The sequence below is a fragment of the Panthera pardus genome, unplaced genomic scaffold, assembly GCF_024362965.1.
Source record: "Panthera pardus isolate Hobbes unplaced genomic scaffold, ASM2436296v1 HiC_scaffold_12, whole genome shotgun sequence".
NCBI classification, from domain to species: Eukaryota; Metazoa; Chordata; class Mammalia; order Carnivora; family Felidae; genus Panthera; species Panthera pardus.
In genome coordinates, this window is record NW_026526677.1 from 433,705 (window position 1) to 452,919 (window position 19,215).

At 67.5% G+C, this 19,215-nt stretch overlaps 4 protein-coding genes across 11 annotated transcripts in view; 1 reads left to right on the plus strand and 3 right to left on the minus strand.

The window, feature by feature from the left end:
* PHRF1 (PHD and ring finger domains 1) overlaps positions 1–5,318 on the plus strand; it is a 30,623-nt gene extending 25,305 nt beyond the window's left edge. For all 7 annotated transcript variants that reach the window (XM_019437625.2, XM_019437624.2, XM_019437626.2 and 4 more), the window contains 5 exons: positions 443–3,019; positions 3,288–3,445; positions 3,590–3,850; positions 3,941–4,069; positions 4,592–5,318. In XM_019437625.2, the coding sequence (XP_019293170.2) occupies positions 443–3,019; positions 3,288–3,445; positions 3,590–3,850; positions 3,941–4,069; positions 4,592–4,735 (3,269 nt within the window). In that variant the 3' untranslated portion in view covers positions 4,736–5,318. The remainder of the gene's footprint in view (positions 1–442; positions 3,020–3,287; positions 3,446–3,589; positions 3,851–3,940; positions 4,070–4,591) is intronic.
* A 171-nt stretch (positions 5,319–5,489) lies between these two features.
* Positions 5,490–8,639, minus strand: IRF7 (interferon regulatory factor 7). Of its 2 annotated transcripts, none has more exons than XM_053899270.1 (10): positions 8,532–8,639; positions 7,958–8,274; positions 7,711–7,873; positions 7,421–7,628; positions 7,132–7,187; positions 6,832–7,039; positions 6,560–6,655; positions 5,973–6,482; positions 5,763–5,881; positions 5,490–5,689 (listed from the first exon to the last, which is right to left on the minus strand). In XM_053899270.1, exons 2-10 carry the CDS (start codon positions 7,975–7,977, stop codon positions 5,534–5,536), a joined length of 1,536 nt encoding a protein of 511 aa, XP_053755245.1. In that variant the 5' UTR covers positions 7,978–8,274; positions 8,532–8,639; the 3' UTR covers positions 5,490–5,533. The 2 variants fall into 2 exon arrangements, with proteins under 2 accessions (XP_053755245.1, XP_053755244.1); XM_053899269.1 differs by having other exon boundaries at positions 7,132–7,190.
* Positions 8,640–9,714: 1,075 nt separating this feature from the next.
* Positions 9,715–16,376, minus strand: CDHR5 (cadherin related family member 5). The gene is given in 19 exon segments (XM_053899271.1): positions 9,715–10,099; positions 10,102–10,240; positions 10,579–10,590; positions 10,592–10,677; positions 10,680–10,784; positions 11,310–11,633; positions 11,777–11,830; positions 11,833–11,863; positions 11,941–12,054; positions 12,138–12,338; positions 12,439–12,536; positions 12,710–12,800; positions 13,386–13,556; positions 13,646–13,756; positions 13,868–13,969; positions 14,096–14,188; positions 15,527–15,577; positions 15,978–16,153; positions 16,235–16,376. Coding segments are annotated over 19 exon segments (2,310 nt in total). The 5' UTR covers positions 16,290–16,376; the 3' UTR covers positions 9,715–9,803.
* Positions 16,377–17,696: 1,320 nt separating this feature from the next.
* SCT (secretin) lies at positions 17,697–18,901 on the minus strand. Its single transcript, XM_053899187.1, has 4 exons — positions 18,645–18,901; positions 18,455–18,556; positions 18,245–18,337; positions 17,697–17,961 (listed from the first exon to the last, which is right to left on the minus strand). Exons 1-4 carry the CDS (start codon positions 18,722–18,724, stop codon positions 17,838–17,840), a joined length of 399 nt encoding a protein of 132 aa, XP_053755162.1. The 5' UTR covers positions 18,725–18,901; the 3' UTR covers positions 17,697–17,837.
* Positions 18,902–19,215: the final 314 nt, after the last annotated feature.

A 19,215-nucleotide genomic window follows, 5' to 3' on the forward strand; every position in this document is an offset into this window, starting at 1 on the left:
AGAGTTTAGACGATGGTGGGGTCTCCGGGCAGCCCACAGACCCTGCATGGCTGGCATGTGGCTGGCATGTGTTCTCACAGAGCCCACGGAACCGGCTGTGCGGAGCCCTCCCCTGCACGTCCGGGCCCTGGAGGGTGTTCGGGGTTGGGGGTGCCCAGCCATGGGGGGCAGGGCAGCGCAGAGCCGGGCGGCCCCTCCCGGGCCCCCCTGTGTAACAGGCACAGGCGCTTCCAGCGGCCAGTGAGCACTGCTCGTGGGTGTGGCCGGGGGCCTCTCACCCCGTGCCCCCAGGAGCACAGGGCTCTAGCCCAAGGAGTGAGTAGGGATAGGAATTTAAAAGCCCAGCTTCTAAGAGAAAGTCATCTCGATCTGGACCAACAAAATGACCGCTTTTTAAAGGAGGCAGTGGAAACTGATGGCCACTCACTCTCGTGTCTTTCAGCACCCGTTTCCTTTCCGAGAAGCTCAGGCGCTCCACCCCGAGGGGGCAGAGGCCCCGGGGCCTGCCTGCTGCCCGGAGCACCACGCTCAGGCAGCGGGCTCCAGAGTGCGGGGTTGCGCTGCCACGGCGGTCCCACCCCCTCCTGCGTCCCCCCTCTCACCCCAGCGGCAGCCGTGAGACTGGACTCCTCTGTGACCCCTCCGTCAGGTCAGGCTCAGAACCTGTCAAACGTAAGCAGGCCTGGCTTAAAGCACAGTGACGCCCCTGGATGTGATGGCGACAGCAGGCACGCTCGGCCCCTTAGTTCTGTGTCCTCTAAGACCTCGGGCAGCTGCTCTCACTTGCCGCGTGCCAGTGCGCTGCAGGGACAGGCCGTGAAGCCAGCTCCCAGGAGGCCCAGCATCTCAGAGCTACCCAGGATACCGAAGGTCAGAAGGGAGGACGGTGGCGGCCGGCGGGCGGATGCGGCCCCCACCAGTGAGCAGCGTGTTGAGATCCCCAGCTCCTGCATCAGCCGGCTCACGGGCAGGGAGGGCCCCGGGCAGCCCAGCCACGGCGCCCGTGCAGAGGGCGAGCCCAGCAGCAGGGGCCCACAAGAGCCTGGCACACACTCAGGGGGTGGATCCCAGTCCCCCGCCACGCTGGGACCCTCAAAGGGGAAGGGTGTCAGCTCGACCTTCGAGAGCTTCAGGATCAATATTCCCGGGAACACGGCACATTCCGGCAGACTCTCTAACCCCGGCTTTTGTAACACGTTCCGGCCTGTCGACAATAAGGTGCAGAGGAAAGAGAACCCCGCTCCCCTCTTCTCCATCAGGAAGGCCAAGCAGCTCAAGAGCGAGATCTACGACCCCTTCGACCCCACAGGCTCTGACTCCGGTTCTGCCGGCAGCAGCCCCGAGCGCCTGGGCTCTGGCCTCCTGCCCTCTGAGATCACGCGCACCATCTCCATCGACAGCCCAAAGGCGCCGGCGCTGCAGACCGTGCGCTGTGTCACCTCCTACACAGTGGAAAAGGTCTTTGGGACGGAGCCTGAGTCCCCTCGCGGGTCCTCCACCAGCGTACTCGAGCTCCGGGGCGAGGGGGCTGCCGAGGGTTCCTCCGACCTGGAGCGTGAGGGCCAGGGCGCGGCCTCCAGGGCGCAGAGGCCATCCCCCCCAGAGCCGTGGGAGGACAGGGACCAGCTGCCCTGCAGTACCTTCTTTGGCTCCGAGGAGCGGATGGTGACCTGCGTGACCGATGTAGAGCCGGGGGCACCACCCAGCCCAGGCGCCCCGCAGACAACTACCCACAGGGTTGTGGAGCTGAGGCCCCCATCCTGCTCCCGCTCCACATCCAGCTCCCGTGGCAGGAAGAAGGCCAAGAGGAAGCGGGCTGAGGACAGGGAGCACAGGAGGACCCGCTCCGGCTCCCGCTCAGGCTCCCGCTCTGGGGAGAGGAGCTCACGGTCGGTGTCTCCACCGGTGGGTGAAGGGCACCCCAAGAGGCAGCAGCCCAAGGCCCGGGGCCGCAGGTCCTCCAGTGACCACTCCAGCAGCCGTGAGCGAGCCAAGCGGAAGAAGGTGAAGGATGAGGGCAGGAGGAGGAGGAGGGACTCTTGGGGACGCGGCCGGCGGCGGTCACGGTCCCGGTCCCGCTCAGGCAGCCCCGGCAGCTCCTCCCATGAACGCAGGGAGAGCAGGAGGAGGAAGCGGAGGCGGTCGGGGTCCAGGTCTCGGGGGAGGGAGTGCTCCCCCCCCAGCAGTCTGGAGAGGGCCCGGAGGCACCGGCACACAAGGGAGCGGAGCCCCCGGGAGAGGAGCCCTCGGGAGCGCCCCCGCGTCAGGTGGAGCTCCCGGGAGCGGAGGAAGCGCAAGTCCGGGTCTCCACGGTCGCCGAGCACGGAGCACAGGTCCCGGGAGCACCAACGGCCTCGTTCCCATGAGAAGCGGCCGAGGCCTCGCTCTCCAGAGAGGAAGTTGGTGCCCCCTCCCCAGGAGGAGCAGAAGCCCGACAGGGAGCAGCCGGCCAAGCCACTGGTCTCCGTGGGAGCAGACGCCTCTCCAGCAGGGGCCGAGGCCCACAAGGAGGCCCCGGATGTGCCCGCGGAATGTCCACCCGAGGACCTTGATTACGGAGACTCTGTCGAGGCCGGGCACGTCTTTGAGGAGTTTTCAAGTGATGCTTTCTTCCTGCAGCTTGATGACATGAGCTCTCCGCCCTCCCCAGAGAGCACAGATTCCTCCCCAGAGCGAGACTTCCCACCCAATCCAATGGTGCCCCCAGCCAGCCAGCAGCAGGACCCTGCCCTGGTGGCTGTCATCAGACGCGAGGTGGCACTGATCCACGATGACGAGGCTGCGCAGCCCCTGCCCCAGGCACAGGGCCCCCAAGAGAAACCCTTGCTCCAGCAGGATGCCGCTGGGGCTGCCACGGCGCCTGGCACCCTGGGAAGCCAGGCTGGGGTCGGGGTGCCTGCGGGGAAGGAGGAAGGCGCCTCTCAGACCCCCTTGCTGCGGGCAAAAGCCCTGGTGAAGAGAGTCACCTGGAACCTGCAGGAAGCGGAGAGTGGTGTCCCTGCCGAGGAGCGAGGCCTGCGTGAGTAGGGTGGCAGGGTGGCCAGGGCAGCGTGTGAGGATGGGGGTGGCCCGGAGTGGCCACCAGTATGTGGGGGCGGTCTTCTCTCCCTGGGTGGTACATGGACCTCTTTGGTCACTTCAGTAGCGTAGGCCATGGGGCAGGGAGATGGCTGCAGCCTGGCCCGTGGTCCTTGTTGCTGGGATGCTTTTCTGGAATTTCCCAGCCAGGAAGCAGCCTGTGGCCCAGGGGTAACCACAGAGCACCCACCTCCCGTGTTGGTCCTCAGGAACGCCGCTCCACAGGCCTCAGAAGCCCCGGGAGGGGGCCTGGGAAACGGAAGACGTGGGGCCCTCGGTGGTGTTCCAGCAGGCATCCTTCTCTGAGCCGCCTGCCCCTGGCTATGCACATGCAGAGTCTGGCTTCCCGGACGCCGAGCCCGCTCAGGTAGGTGCCTGGGCCGGAGGGGCGTGGTCGTGTGCCGGGCCACACAGGCTGTGCCGGGCTGGGGCTGAGGGACTTCCCCCTCTGCCGGGGATCTTCCTGCCGGGAGCCTGAGGTCTGTGCTGAGTGATCTGCATTTTTGCCCAGGTTTATACCCCCAACCTGCCCACCGCCCCAGCTCTCCCTTTGAGTCTCCCGCCCTACGTGCCAGCCAGCCAGCCCACGGTCCAGTTCATCCTGCAGGGGAGCCTCCCGCTGGCGAGCGGTGGGGTTGCACAGAGCCCAGCCCCGGCGCCCACTGCCCCGACCACGGCTTCAGAGCCGGCCGGCCACGCCACTGTCGCTGGCAACTCCGAGGAGAGAGCAGCTGCTCCCAGGCCTGCCGCGGAGAAGGCCAAAACCGAGGAGGTGAGTGTCCGTCTTCCTTTCTCAGGGGCGGGCTCCTCTCCTCAAAGGGTGCCCCCAGGGCCAGGTGGTCACAGGTGTCCTTGTTCTCAGTACATGAAGAAGCTGCACACGCAAGAGCGGGCGGTGGAGGAGGTGAAGCTGGCCATCAAGCCCTTCTATCAGAAGAGGGAGGTGACAAAGGACGAGTATAAGGACATTCTCCGCAAGGCAGTGCAGAAGGTGGGTGCGGGCGGGCGGGCGCTGCGCCCTGGTCAGGTGTCCCCGGGGGCGGGTCTGTGCTGTCGCCCGCTGATGCGGGCTCTGGAAGGTGCTCCAGCCCGGGGTTGTGCAGCCAGGCCTGGGGTAATATTGGTGTGACCTGGCCACCAGGGGCCGGTTGTGTCCCGTCACCCTAGCTCGTAGGTGCTCAGGAAGAGTAGCCAGTGTGTGTGAGGGGACGGAACAGCATCCTTGTCACTCGTTAAATAGGCTGAGTGGCAGAGGGTAGTTGGCACACCGAGCTTGCAGCCGGGAGGAAGACAGGACCCCGGGAGGTGGGCAGTTCTCAGGCCCAGGGTGTCAGGTTCAGATCTGGAGCCCACTGGCTGCACCACTGGGGCTTGGAGATGGACCCTCAGCCGTCGTGGGAGGCAGGTGGGCAGGTAGTGCTCTGTCCCTTGTGATGTGGACTCTGGGAGGGCCCATGATCACTATGGGGACATCTGAGTAAACTGTGCCTCCCCACCACCCCCTGCCCCCCAGATATGCCACAGCAAGAGCGGGGAGATCAACCCTGTGAAGGTGGCCAACCTGGTCAAGGCCTACGTGGACAAGTATAGGCACATGCGCAGACACAGGAGGGCTGAGGCCGGCGAGGAGGCACCCCCCCAGGGCACCGAGAGCTGAGCCGGGCACAGAGCAAGGGGGCACCAGTCCCCATCCCGGAGCCACTCTGTTGGGAGAGGCAGGAGCAGACAACTCTGGAGACAGCCATCACTCCTGTGTTCAGGGTTCCTGTGACCACACGTGGTCTGTGCCCCTGTCTTGCTCACGGTTCAAAACTGGACTTTTTTATATGTATATTATAGATACACACTGTTTCCATGGTGTTCTAATTTATCAAAAATGGATTATCTTTAGAAACTTCTTGATTGACTCAGTATTTGAAAGGTGAAGCCTTTGGGATCAGGAGGGGCCAGGGGAATGCAGGGGGGCTCCCCGACCCAGCTCACAGATGGCCTCATTTTATTTTCCATCCTATTAAGGGAAGGCCCTTCCCACGTTTTCTGTTTGATGTTCTGTAAATGACGCGGTTTGCTCCCTCCCATGGGGCAGAGCACGGTGTTGGTGGATCTGGAAGGCAGGAGAGCCCTGCACACGGCACAGAGTCGGCCATTCACGCGTCCCCCTCCCCAGCACACCTGGCAGGAGCAAACACCTGCTGTCCCCAGAGCATTTTGTATTCTGAGTAGAGTTTGTTGGCTCTGAAGCGTGTGGCCTGTTTCTTCATTACGAAGACAGAAAAGGACGGGTGTGTGGGCGGGTGAGGGGTGGTCACCTCCCTTCCGGGGCATGCGCGGGGAGCCTCGAAGTCTGGGGGGGCCCCTTCTTGAGTCCCGGCCCCACCCCTCAGCCCGCCCCGGCTCAGGACACCAGCGCCGGTTTCTTGGCTTGCTTTTATTGGACCGCAGAGGGCGCTGGCGCTTAGGCGGGCTGTTCCACCTCCATGAGGAAGTGCTCCAGGGCCTCGTAGAGGCTGTTGCAGCTGGACAGGCAGAGGCCGAGGCTGCTGCTGTCCAGGGAGGACACGCCTTCTCGCTGCACGTACTCCAGGTGCGCCCGGCACAGCCACGGCTCCAGCTGCAGGGAGGGGGTCGTCAGGCCAGACGGGCTGGGCTGCCTGCGGCCCTGCCCACGGGACCCCGTGCCTCACCTTCACCAGGACCAGGCTCTTCTCCTTGGGCCTCCCAGCCGACAGGTCCTGCCCAAAGCCCAGGTAGATGGTGTAGTGCGGGGAGCGCCGACGCCGGCGAGCCCGGAACTCTACCAGCTCTGTAGGGCAGGGCTGTGGTGAGCAGGGCGAGGGCAGGAGAGGGGCGGGGGAGGGCAGCGGCCCCCCGCCCCCGTCGGGTGCATCACTGACCTCGGAAGAAGGCGCTGAAGTCGAAGATGGGGGTGTCCTGGTTCCTTTGCAGCAGGCACGGGGGCGTGGAGGGGCTGGCGGAGCCCAGGGGCCCGCCCACCTCCCAGTAGACCTTGCATTTGCCCAGGCGCCGCGCCCACAGCCTGGGCCCCCGGAGCTCCAGCTGCAGGCCGGGGGCCACGTGCTGCAAGAGCTTCTCTGTGTAGTGAAGCTGCTTCTGGTCCGGGAGCTCGGCCGGGCTCGGGAAGGCCACGTGCTGGGGCTCTGCGGCCTCGGTGGCGGGGCTGGGGGACCCGTACAGAAACACGAAGCTCGGACGCCCCACGGTCTCCTGCAGCACTGTGCGGCCCTTGTACATGATGGTCACCTCCAGGGCCCCCGGGCCGGGCTCTGCCTGTGACCCGATCTGTGAGCGGCCGGGCCCGGCCACGACCTCACCTGCCGTCCGGATGCCAGGCGCCACCTCCCGTGGGGGCTGCCAGGGCTCCAGGGCTGGGGCCGGGCCTGCGTCTGGGGAGGAAGGCGGAAGCTGGCACCGGGTCCCCCAGCCCCTCCCTCTTTCACGCCCTGCGCCCGACTCCTCTCACCTGTCACCTGGGCCTGCTGCAGGGCCTGCAGCCTGGGGCTGGGGGCTGTCTCCACTGCCCTAGGCAGGTATGGCACCATGTTGGGGAGCGCTGGGCCTGAGGAGGGTGACCGAGGAAGCAGCTGTACTGGCCCAGCTGTGGCTGGCACTGTCTCTACTGGTTACCCGCCCCCCCTTCCCCTTTCTCCACAGTGATTCTGCGGTCCTGCCTGCTCCTCCCCCTGGCACGGGGCCCTGCAAGGCAGAGCACTCCCACTCAACCCAGCGTCTCACCAGGGGCCTCCGGGGGGATCGGGTCCAACCCCCATGCAGCTTCCAGCAGATGGTCCTCCAGACAGCTCTGCTCCAGAGCCTGGAGCAAGAGGTCCCCAGCATTGCCAGTGGGGCCCGAAGGGGAGCTGGGGGCACAGGGCTCAGAGCTCAGCCCGGGCCCCTGCCTCTCAGCAGCAGCTCCTGCCGGGCATGGCCTAGGGAGCCCCCCCTGCAGGAGAAGGGCCAGCGTAAGCATCTCCTGGCTCCATCGAGGAGTGGAGACCCCCCCACCTGGGAGCCGGGAGGGCAGAGCAACCTTACCATCAAGGGTCGGGCGTCTTCCGGGGCCTTCTCGTCCCCCTGGTTAGTGCCTGGGCCTTCTGAGGGAGAACTGGGATGAGACTCGGGAGTTGGGACACTGGGTGTGGATGCCCCGCCCCGCCCCCCACTAGTGCCAGTGGGCCACATAAGCTTTCCCCGCTCTCCCCGACCGGGCTCCAGCCTCTTCCAGGCCAGTTTTGGAAACCACAGATCTGCCCAGTGCGAAGTCCCAATGCGTGCTGGCACCGTGGCTCCGCCCTGGGCGACCTGCCTCCTGCGGGCTCCTCACCTCTCCACCCCAGCGCGGAGCTGAGCGCGTACACCTTATGCGGGTCGGTGGGGTCCCCCGAGTTGTCTTGCAGCATCACAAAGCGCTGGGTGCTGTGCAGCGCACAGCGGAAGTTGGTTTTCCAGCTGGCGCGGAGCGGGCCTTCGGAAGCCAGCTGGTGACTTCCGCCGTTGCTGGGCGGCCACCTGCCGCGGGCCACGGCCCAGGCCTGGGGTCAGGGGGAAGAAGGTGTGAGCTTGGGGGCGCGGGCCGGGGCCTGGGCCGGCCCTCCCTTCTGGCTGGAGCCCCACCTTGAAGATGCGCGCGTCGGCCTCGCCCAGGTCCTTCCGCGCGAAGTGCTTCCAAGGCACGCGAAAGCGCGTGCGGGCCGCGTCCAGCCACCGCAGGCCTTCGTAGCGGCCGCTGCCGACCTCCCCCAGAAGCCAGTCCGCGAACCGCGGGCGCGGGGGCCCCCTGCGGGCGGAGGACCGGCGGGGTCAGGGCGCGGCCGGCCGGGGTGGCGTGGCCGCGCACCCTGGCGGCGGGACAGGCGCTCACCTTTCGGGAGCCGCGGCCATGACTCCCTCCGAAGCCCTGGGCGGAGGGGGCGGGGGGCGGTGCTGGGAGGGGTGGGCACGGGTGACGGGGGCTCCCCGCGTGTCACCGAGGATGTCGCAGGCGTGGCCCCGTTGTCAAGGTGTTGGGACCACAGACGCGGGGGGAGGGCTGATGGCCACGACGTCGCCAAGGCGTGGGATTCTTGCCGGCGGTGGCCGTGCTGTGACCACAAATGTGCGGGATCCGAGCGGCCGCACGCATGAAGTCACAGGTGTGGAGCCAGAGCCCAGACGCGGCGCGAGGGCTCTGGCGGGACCCTGCGGAGACACGACGGGACGGCCGCTCGCGGGGGGCGGGGAGGGGGGCGCGCCCGGGACGCCAGGAAAGCGAAACCGCCGGCGGCGGGAAAGCGAAACCACGGGCGGCGGGAAAGCGGGAAAGCGAAACCTAAACCTTCGTGGGGTGAGGGGGAGGGGGGGCCTCCGCCGGCAGCGCCCCCACCTCTCAGTCCCGACCCGACTCCCCCGGCCGGACCCTCCCCGTCGCCGCGCCGCGCCGCTCGCCCCACACGTACCTGGGCGCCGGGTCACCGGGGCGGGTTCGTCTTCCCGGGAGGCCGGGAACCAGCGCTTTTATGGAGGCGAGGCGGGGGCGGGCCGGGGGCGGGCCCGGCGGGGGGCGGGGGGAGGGGGCTGCAGGTGCAGCCGAGGAAGTCACGTGCTCTGGACGACGGTGCCCCAGGCCCCTCGCGCCAGCTCCTGGGTGCGGGCGGGCGGGCGGGCGGGGGTCGCGGAGGGGCGGCGGGAGGGCCGCGGGGTCCAGTCACTCCTCTCCCTCAAGGCGCCTCCCGCACATGCCGCCGGCCGGGGGCCCCCGGCGACTAGCGGAGGGGCTGGGGGGAGGCGCTGGGGAACCTCACACGAAACCCGGCCCTTGTTTTCTCAAGGAAAAGTGGGCAAAGGGAGACGGCGTGGGGCATGTGGCAGCTGTACGGCTTGGAGTCTTGATGGGACTTGTTCAGACAAGAGCACTCGAGTGCCCTTGAGAAGACATTTGCAAAGAGATTCGTGATGACTTTTCATTAGGAAAAACACTGACGATCCAGAGACAGTGTGGTGGCCTTCAGAGAGGAAGTCCTGCCGGCGGTCCTCCCCTGGGGAGGCCAGTAGAGGGGGCCCTGTCCCTTACTCCGTGGCTCTGGTTCCCCTCGGCCTCTGATTGTAGCCGACCGGCCCCACCTGCCATGCTGGCCCACGGCCTGGGCCTGCTGCCCGCTCCCAGCTCCTGTCACCCCAGGCAAGCCTCTGCTCGGAGCCACAGGTCACAGCCCAGACGCCAGGGCCAAGTGCCTCAGAGCACGGTGCTTGCTTTCTGCACCAAACCTCACCGCAACACTGGCTGTGACCCCCTGGAAGGTCCCCAGGGACCTTGCTCTCCAAAATGAGTTCCTGAGGGCGGCTCCTCAGTTTCCCCAAGGCCAAGAATCTGCATGTCGTCTCGGGAGGGGGGATCCACAGCGCAGGGTGCCCCCCCTCCAGCGCGGTTAGACCAGGAGAGGAACTGGCCACCAGCTGGCACCGGCCCGGGAAGCCCCTTGGCTGGCAGGCACAGCAGGTGGTTTACGGGAAGCGGCCTCGCCCGGCAGGCAGGGGCCGGGGACGTCCCAGCAGCTGGGCCGCACCGTCACCTCCCACAGGCGGCAGCTCCAGGGGGACCCTGCGCGCCCCGGCCGCCCATCGACTTTGGCGCAGCCGAGCTTGGAAATCGTCGCTTTATTGTGCAGTGGGGGCGGGCGAGCAGCCCAGCCGACCTCAGGGTGGGCCAGCGAGGGGCGCAGGGAGCCCAGCTACACGTAGGTGGAGCTGGCGTCGTCGCGGGAACCCCCGCCCAGGCCCTCGGCCTCGGCGTCGGCCTCGTCACTGCTGTCCTCGCTGCCGGAGTCAGCAGCGCCGGCCGCGTCCGAGGCGGGCGTGTTGAGGACCACCACGTCGGCCTCGGCCCCGATGTCCTCGCCAAACCACACGGCCTTGTAGCCGCCCTCGGGCCGCCGCTCCTTGGTCAGGATGGACCTCACAGCCGCGGGGCCGCCCCCATCCCGGGCCACCTCGGGGGACTCGGAGGCAGGGTCCAGGGACTGGAGGCTGGGGGCTCCGGGGGCGCAGGCTCCGGGGCCACAGCCGGGGTGGGGGCAGGTGAGGGGCTGGGAGCCGGTGCCCAGTTGGACTCTTGGGGAGCATGGAAGGCCTGGTTGTCAAAGCCCGAGAGCTGGGGGTGCTGGTGCTCCTGGGGAGGGGACAGGGGCAGCCAGGACATCAACCAGGACCCCAGGCCTGGGCTGGGCCCCAGCCCTGGTGCCCTCCCCAGAGACAAGGATCCAGGCTCTCGTCCTTCCTTTCTCTGCCTTTTTCGGCCTCCTCCCTGTTCCGTGGGCTACGGCGTCTGCACCCCGTGTCTCCTCGCCTCCCTCTCCTGCCCCTTTTCCGTCTTCCTCTGTCCCCCTCTCCATCTTTCTGTGGCTCGGTCCTCACCTGCACAGCCCTGTCTCCTTGTCTGTCTCTGTCCCTGTCTCTCTCTTCCCCTGTCCCTGTCCTGTCTGCTCCCCCAAGGCCCCCGGGCCTCACCTGAGCTTTACCAAGAGCAGCACTTGAACCGGTGGCCATAATGCTTATGGACGAGGATCAGGAGGGCGATCAGAGTCAGAACCAGCAGCGCGCCCAGCACCCGCCCAGGGCCGCCATCTCCACGGTGGAGAAGCGCTGGTCCTCAGTGTGGCTGACACCTGGCTTGCTGTCCCCTGCCGTGCTGCCTCCTCCAGGCTCTGGCGTCCCTGCAGCACCGACAGCCACTTACCGTTGGCGCCGCCGGCACTTTCCAGCCTGCACCAGGCTCTGGACGCCTCGAGCACGAGCCGGGCTTGGCGTCCTCCCAGAGCTGCGGTTCTGGGGAGTGGGTGCTACTGACACCCCAACTAAGGGGCTGTGTGTTCCCAGGGGCCCTGGGGCGGGGGCAGGCTGCTGAAGGGAGGCAAGGGAGCTGGGGATCCGTGCCCACTGGCTCCAAGGGGAAGGCAGGGGCCTAGCACCCTAGGAAGGCGGTTGAAGGCAGTGCTGGGGCCTGGAATTGCGGGGCTCCTCGATCCCAAATCTGGCTTCTGCCCCACCCTCCACACACCTTCCCAGTTTACCTTGTTGGGGCCCCCGAACCCGTCTCTGCCCGGGACCAGAGCAGACTCCCTTGCGGCCTACGGTCGGCGTGGTCCTGCCGGGCCAACCTGGGGTGGAGCCTCCCTGCTGTTATTCCCAGGACCACTCACAGTATGAGTCAGGGGGCATCCGGGTGACTCTAGGGCAACCGGGAGGTGCTACCTGAGGGCTGGGGGCCCCGCTGGGCCCGGGGGACATCGGCTGAGAGGTTCTTGGCTTCAGCGTCTGTGTTGAGCCCCCGCTGGGTGAGGCTGGTGGGAGGGAGGTGCCAGTTCCCACACTGGGGGGCCTCCCAGGCGTAGATGAGGCAGGTGGCCTCAGAGTTGCGCCCGAGGGAGGGTGCGGGCCGGTGCTCCACCCAGAACGGGTCGTGGAGGACCCCTGAGAGGGCCCCGGGGGCCTGGGGGCTTCCGCAGTGGTGGTTCTGCTCGATGTTCCTCCAGCCCCTGGGGATGTGGGGGGCTCTGGGGGGCCTGGGGGACCTGGGGGCCAGGGGCAGGATGCGGGCTTGCCTCTGCCCCCAGCGTGCCTGCCTCAGGGAAGGCACCGCCCTGGCTGTGGCAGAAAGCCCCCCCTCCCGCCGCTGAGCCGTCACCTGGGTCCCCCGGAGGCTCACCTGTGGGGGTGGGCGCCTCCTCTTGTAGGACCTGTATTTCCACCACTGTGCTTGCCCACTTGCGGTCACTGTGTTCGTGGCCTCAACCTGGGGCAGAGAGGGGGCTCGTCTCTCGTAGGCCCCGCCTTAATCCCTGCCCCTCGGAGACGTCCCCTCGCCCTTACCTCTGCATAGAAGACCCCCTCGTCTGCCAGCAGGGCAGCGGTCACCACGGTCTCGCCATCCATCCGGAAGTTGGTGTTATTGGTGATACGATAGGTGATGGCGGAGTCGAAGTCCTGGACACTGTCCCAGTGAGTCCTGGGCCCGGGCTGCCCCCACTGCCCCCCAGCCCACCCGCAGAGGGGCTGCCGCCGCCTACCGGGAACTCAGGGTCCCAGGCCCAGATCCTCAGAGGCTGGGAGGGAGAGGCCGCGTCCCTGACCGGGACGCCCGCGCCAGAGCCGAGAGCCACGGTGCCGCGGTACCGGCTCTCGGGGAACTGGAGCAGGCTCCCGTTGGCATTTCGGGCCTCGATCGTGACCCGGGTCACCGAGTAGCGGGCGTGGTCGGCCTGCTCGCCCTAGGGTGGGGGAGGCCGCGGTGACCGGCAGGTTCTGGAGGGGCGGGCGCCGCAGCCTGGAGCTCGGGAGGGGCGCTCGGAGGCCTGGCCGGGGGCCCACCTTGACCAGCAGAGTGAAGGTCTTTGGGCTGCGGACGGCCCCGGTCATGGTGAGGTTGCCCGAGTCAGCGTCTATGGCAAACGTGCCGTCGTCTCGTTCTGTGAGGGTGGGTGGCAGCGTCTGGCCTCTCGGTGCCTCTGGAGGCCTGAGGTCTAGAGTCCCAGCTGGCTCTGCCCACCCGGCAGGTGCCCCTGGGGCTTCCTCCGCCCGTGGTGGGGATGGGGTCCCGGACGTTGTGGGGGACAGAAGCAGGGCTGTGGCGCACACTCACCACTCACGATGCTATAGAGGATGCTCTGGTTGATGCCCCGGTCCCCGTCCACGGCATAGATGGGCCCAGGACGCAGGGTGAGGGGGCCTTGCTGTGGGGACGGGGACAGGAGGAGGCACCATGGGGCTGGTGTGCCGGCCCTAGCTCGCCCCCTCCCGCTCCCCTCAAGGGGGCAGCTGGTCGGCTCTCACGACTGCTGACCACACCCTCTGGGACCCGGCCAGTTCTGATCGGATTGATCCGAACAGCTCGAGTTTGGAGAGGGAGCACAGGCGCGGGACAGGAAGAGGTCACACAGGGTCTGGGCTCGGGGATCCTCCGTACGGCGGGAGGCCCTGGAGCCCGGGTCCAGGCCCCGCTGCCCTCCGCTGCCTCCAGGTGACTCTCGGGGCCCAGAGGGGACAGTCAACCGGCCAGAGAGGCGGCTGCCCCCTGGAGCACCGCCGCCGCGGCCCCTCCAAGCCACCACCCTCTGGGTCCCCAGGGGCTGTCTGGCTCCGCCCCAGGACAGCTGAGCCTGCGCCCTCCCTCCAAGGTCAGAGAGGACGTTCACGTGTCCCCATCCCGGGTTGGGTGCGACTGGCTTTCGAAGGGATGTCCACATAAAAACGACAACCAAACTTGGCACCCAGGCCACTCCCCCGATGCCCATTCTGCCCCTCCCTGCCCCCAGTACCAGCGTGTGCCCTGTGGGGACAGCCCCGTGGTACTCGGCTTGGATGCAGACGTGAGAGTCTGAATAGGCACAGGGCAGGAACCAGGGGGGCCGAAGGTCAGCAGGCTGCACCTCCAGGATCACGGTGGCCGTGGCCGTGTGGCTGGGTGCTGCGTTCTGCTCCTGTGTGTCCTGCAACAGCCGAACCCGGCCGGGTGAGGCCCGGGAGCCCCGGGCTGGGGGCGGCTCAGGTGGGGGCTTGAGTGCCCAGGCCTGCTTACCCGCACCAGCAGCTGGAAGGTCATGTTCTGACACTGGTAGAAGTCCAGGGACCGGTCCAGCCACAGAGCGGGGAGGTTGGTGCCCACCAAGGAGAAGAAGTTACTGGCGCCCTGGGGAGGTGGGAGGGGGATGGGGCTCAGCCTGAGACCCTGGGAGGACCCGGGGCGGGGCCGGGGCCGAAGGGAGGGTGTGGGGCTGGTGCGGAGGCGGGGGACACTGACCGGGGTCACCTCCTGGAGGGTATAGAACAAGATGTCACTCTTGTCGGGATCGTGGGCCTCCAGCTTGGTCTCAGGGACGACGATGGTGTTCACTTTAGTGTCCTGGGGGCACGGAGGGGGAGTGGTCCAGCTGTACCCCTGCCCCCCCCATGGACTGATCTCTGAGGCCAAGCCATGGCCACTAGCTCTCTGCTGTCCGGCCCCTCACCCCTGGCTCCCCTCACTCACCTCAGAGACATTCTCAACCTTGGTCACGAAGGGGAACACGGGTGCATTGTCATTGATGTCCAACACAAACACAAACACCCTCAGCAGGGTCACCTAGGGGGACAGGGTGGCGGTCAGCTTCCTCCCTGCAGGTCCCCACCCCAGCGGAGGGCCGCTCTGATGGCCTGGGGTACGGTTCACAGGGACTGCGGACGGACAGCAGGAAGCGACTACTGAGCACAGGAGGTGGTGAGTACCCTCGAGAACAGTAACCGGGCACGGGTAGGCGGGGCAGGAGGGTGGCCAGCAAAATCCCAAATGAGAGCGATGGTGAAGCAGTCGAGTTGCCTCGAGAATAATTCTCAAAGGAAAAGGAAAACAGAAAGGAGAACACACAGGCTGAAAGAGGCTTAAGAGGGAGCGCGCGACTCTTGATCTCGGGGCCGTGAGTTCGAGCCCCACGTTGGGCATAGAGAGTACTTAAATAAATAAATAAACTTTAACAAGAAAGAAAGAGGGAGGGAGGGAAGAAGGGAGGAAAGAGTCCTGAGACACAGAGCAGCCCGTCTCATTAGGTGGCCACCCTGGGGTCTTGACTCAACAAACTGGGAAAGACCCCCACTGTGGGGAGAGGCGGACATCGGGGGTCTTGTGATGCTGAGAAGTTTCTACTTTTTCCAGGTGACAACAATGTGACGGTCGTGTCTAAGAAGGGTCCTTGGCTTTCAGAGACTCGTCCTGAGATACTTGTGGTGGTGTGCCATGATGTCTGTGGGGGACACCCACAGGCCTCGAGGACAGGGAGAGCGGACAGTGGTTCCTGTAAGCTGACAGGTGCATGGGGCTGGGGTTGCAGCTTAGAATAGACTGGTCAAGAGATGGTGAGAGAGGCAGGCAGGTGCACATCCGGGGAGAGGGCACAGGGCCAGCTGGAGCGGGGTCGGGGTCCATGCACCCAGCCTTGCCCACCGCACAACGCACTTGGCCTTGGCTCTAAGTGAGAAAGCAGCCGGGGGCGTCCAGGGCAGGGACGGGCCGCTTGCTTGATCAGATCGTCCTGCCACGATGAGACTGGACTGGGGTGGCCAAGGCCGAGAGGGGAGCGAGCAGACCAGTTGTCGGTTGGAAGTTTCTAGAAAGGAGATGCTGGTGGCCAAGGGTCTGGTCGGCTTAGAGTCCAGCTTGAGGCAGAGTGACCAGATTTGCTGCTAGACGTGGAGGGGGAGTGGGGGGGCGAGGGAACCAGCAGGGCGAGGCTCCTCCCGTGTTGGGGTGGGGGGTCTGGAGCCCAGGGCAGCGTCTGGGCTGGAGGAAGTGTGGGCGCCAAGCCGGGAGTGACTCTTGAAAACATGCCACAGGGTGAGGTCACCAGGGAGTGGCCCTGGACCAGGCAGAGTGCTCTGATGTCACAGGGTCAGGGTGGCAGCACAGGGTGGGATGGGGGGGACTCACCACGGTGTCACCTCTTCTGCACTCCAGCTGTGCCTGCAGCATCGTGTGTTCCTGGGGGGGCAGGGGGGGACAGACAGGTGTCAGAGATCACCTGCCCCGCTGATCGCAGCGCGCTGGCCCAGCTTCACAAGCGAGGAGACAGGCCGAGAGGGGCAGGCGCTCACCCGGGGGCCCCAGCATCAGTGCTAAGTCCAGAGGTCACTCAGCGCCCCCAAGGGCCCCACGCCCCCTGGGGTCTGTGCTCCACGAAGCCTTGAGGCCCAAGAGGGCTGGGTCATTGCCTGGCGGGCACAGAACCCTCAGGACCCCCGGGCAGACTGAGACCCAAAGACCCTGGAAAAGCCGTTCTCCGGGGAGGGGGGGGGAGTGTGGGTGCCCGCACAGGTCCTGTGGAGGGAGAGCCCCCCAGCTGCCCCCGCGGGGGTGCCCCGCCTAGGCCCGCCATCCACACCTCATAGTCAGGAGTCACATTGAGGAACAGCTGAGTCCCCTGGATCCGAAACGCCAAGGGGGTGGATGAGGGTCCGAGGGTCACCTGCTGGCCTTCAGGGACATAGATGTCAGCCAGGGGCTCGCTCTGATTCGTGTTCTCCGGGACTTCGAAGTAGGTGTTGCTCACAGAGCAGACTGGAGAGTGGGAGAGGAGGGGTCAGTGCCCTCCCGCCACCCACCTGCTGCCCAGCTCCACCGCCACCGCCCCGCAGGTACCCTGGGCCTGGGCCGTGGCCACGAGCAGCAGCAGCAGCAGGGCCCAAGCCCCCATCTCGGCGGCCGTCCACCGGCGGGACCCTCTGAGCCGCTGGTGCTGGTGCCTTCTCAGGCTGGGCGACCTTCGCCCCTGCCAGGCACCGCCCCACGTTATGATCCTTTACAAGCCACCGGCCTCCACCAAGGGGGCTCTCGCCGGCCGCCTGGCCAGGCCCGGCCCGTGGCCAGGAGGGGAGACCTGGTGGTTGCCCAGCTGGGCCACGTGTGGGGGCCCACGGGGGCTCAACTCACAGACGCCAAGGTGGGAGGCGGAAGTCGCTCAGAGAGCTGATCAGGGCACCGTGGGCCTGGCGGGGTGGGGTGGGGTGGCTGGGGGTATGCCTGGGGGGGCAGAAGCTGGGGCAGGGCGTTAGAGCCTGGAGGAGTGGGGACTGGGGCGGGGCCTCAGCCCTGGCTCCTGTGTCTGCTGTGCCCACCCCCCGGGCCTGCTGTCCCTCTGCTGGACGCTTCTGCCCGAATCATCTGGGAGCCAGCTTCAGGGCCCAGGTTCTCCCGGCAGGACCACCCTCTTCCCACACCAACCACCTCGGTCTGGAAAGAAAAGGTTGTTTGTGTCCGGGGTTACCCCTGCCTGTCTTGGAAACAAGCCATTCTCCTCCAAGGGGGGCTGGGCAGGGCCACCGTGATGGCGATGGCAGCAGGCAGCTGGGGGCTCCTGGGGGGCAACCCAGCTCCCCATGGGCTCTGGAGCTTGACAAAGAGGGGGTCCTGGCAAGGCTCCCGGGCCCAGGCACCCGACTGCCCTACCCCCAAGGGCCCCCCCAAGCTCTCAGCAGCTGGGGAGAGGCCACTGGATGGGAACAGCAGAGGGGCTGCCGTGACCGTGGCGGTCGTGGGCCTTCGGGTCTCTAGGCCTTTGCTCTGCTGCTGCTGCACTGGGGGCTCCTGGCGCCTCTGCCTGCACTGGGAGGGCCTCCATGGCTTCCAGAGACCCCAGCACCACTTGGGGTGTCATCACCGTCCCCATTCCACAGGCTCAGAGTGGTCAAGCCACTTGTCTGAGGCCACAGAGCTCGGACCAGGAGCCAAGACATACGCTTGGGTCTCTCTCTGTCTCTCTGGAGTGGACTCCTGAACCCCTAGGTGACACTCCTGTCACTCTCCGTGCCCCCTCAGACTGCCTCCACCACCTGCCCGGCACACTGACCGCAGGGCCCCGGGGCCGGGGCTGGAAGACATCCTGGGCCCCCCACCCACCCAGGGCCCCTGAGTGTGCGGAGTAGATGACAGGGGTGCAGACTGTCTCTGGGGAGCTCGGTCAACGGGACAAGAGAGATAAGGCAGGTGAGGCGCCCTGCTGGCTTCCCAGGTTTAAAGGGCAGCTGGGTGTGGCTGCAGCCCCAGAACCTGTGGGCAGGGTCCTTCCGCCCTGCAGGGCTGCCTTGATGGCACAGAGACGGCGCACTGAGTGAGCTCATGGGGCCGGTGTCTGAATTCCTCCTTTATTGGTGACAGGTGCAACCCCTCCTCCTCCCGCTCCACCCCTCCCTGGCCTGGGCTCCAGGGTGCTCCCCTTGCAGACAGAGGGGAGGCTCCTTCTTCCTCAGGGCCTCATCCGTGACATCTCAGCAGGAGGCACCGCCGGCTGTGAAAATGCGGCCCCAGACCCGGGTCCAGGAGGCAGCTGGGGAGACCAGGCCTCATCCAGGGGGTCCCTCAGGGGCATCCTGTGGAGACAGCCAGGTTAGGGGCTGGACGCTGCCACCCATCTGGCCAGACTGTGCCTCCTCTGGTCACCAGCTCTTTTTCCTTCCCAGACTCCCCCCCCTCCCCACCACTGCCTGTCCAGTTCCTGCTGTGGATCTAGGGTGCGCAGGGGACCAGGGGGAGGGGCTGGGGCAGAAGCTTGTGGGTGGATGGGGGGGGTGAGGGGCTGGTGGTGGCGGCTGGGGCCAGGACGGGGCTGGGGCGGGGAGGTGGGGGGGGCTGGTGGGGGCTGGTGGCGCTCACCAGGCCTGCAGGGCGGGCGAGTGGGGCCACTGCAGGCAGAAGCGGCCCTCAGACGACTTGGTCCAGCTCGTGCCGTTCTCTGTGTCCAGCTCGCTGCCCCCCACGCCAAGTCGGAATTAGTCCTGGAGCTGGGGGGCGCCGCCCCCGCGCCCCTCCCTCGGCCCCGGCCCCTCACCTGCGCCCCCTCACCCCGCGGCCCCGGCCCCTCACCTGCGCTTCCCCACCAGGCCCTGCAGCAGTCGCTGCAGACGCGCGCTCTCCCGCAGGCGGCTGAGCTCGCTGGTGAACGTCCCATCCGAGTGGCGCGGGGCCCTGGGGAGGGACGGCGGGGCCACGGGCCAGGTCAGGGCCGGGCGGGGGCGGGGCGGGGTCCGAGGGGCGGGCGCGGGCGCGGGCTCACCTGGGGGGCGCGGGGCGCGCGGCGGAGCCCGGCAGCAGCAGCGGCGGCAGCAGCAGCAGCAGCAGCAGCAGGGGCCGCATGGCCGTGGTGGGCGCGCAGGGGGTGCTGAGCGCTGCCGCCGCCGCCCGGGCCCCGGCCGCCCCTTTATAGTGTCCGAAGCGGGGCGGGCCGGGGGCGCTCGGCACCGCCCCGGCTCCGCGCAGCCCGGCCGCGCCCCCATCGATCGCGCCGGAAGGTCAGGGCCGCCCCCCCAGCTGTCGCCCCGGCTGGCCCGCCCGCCCTCAGCGCCGCGTCGGCGCCCCTCGGCCGGCTGGGGATTGGGGGGGGGGGGCGGGCCTGCATGAGGAACGGCAGGAGCAAAGCCTCAGAGCCTCGCCCCGACGCGCTTCCGAGGCGCGGCGGGGGCCGGGCACCACCCTCGGGGCGCAGAGGGGCGCGGGGTGGGGGGCGGCACGAGGGCGGAGGCCGGGACCAGGGGGCGTCCACCCGAAGCGCGGACTCCGCTGGAGAGGCCCAGGCCGGCTGCAGGCCGAGCTGGGGTCGAGCACCCCCCCCCCCCCCCCCCCCCCCG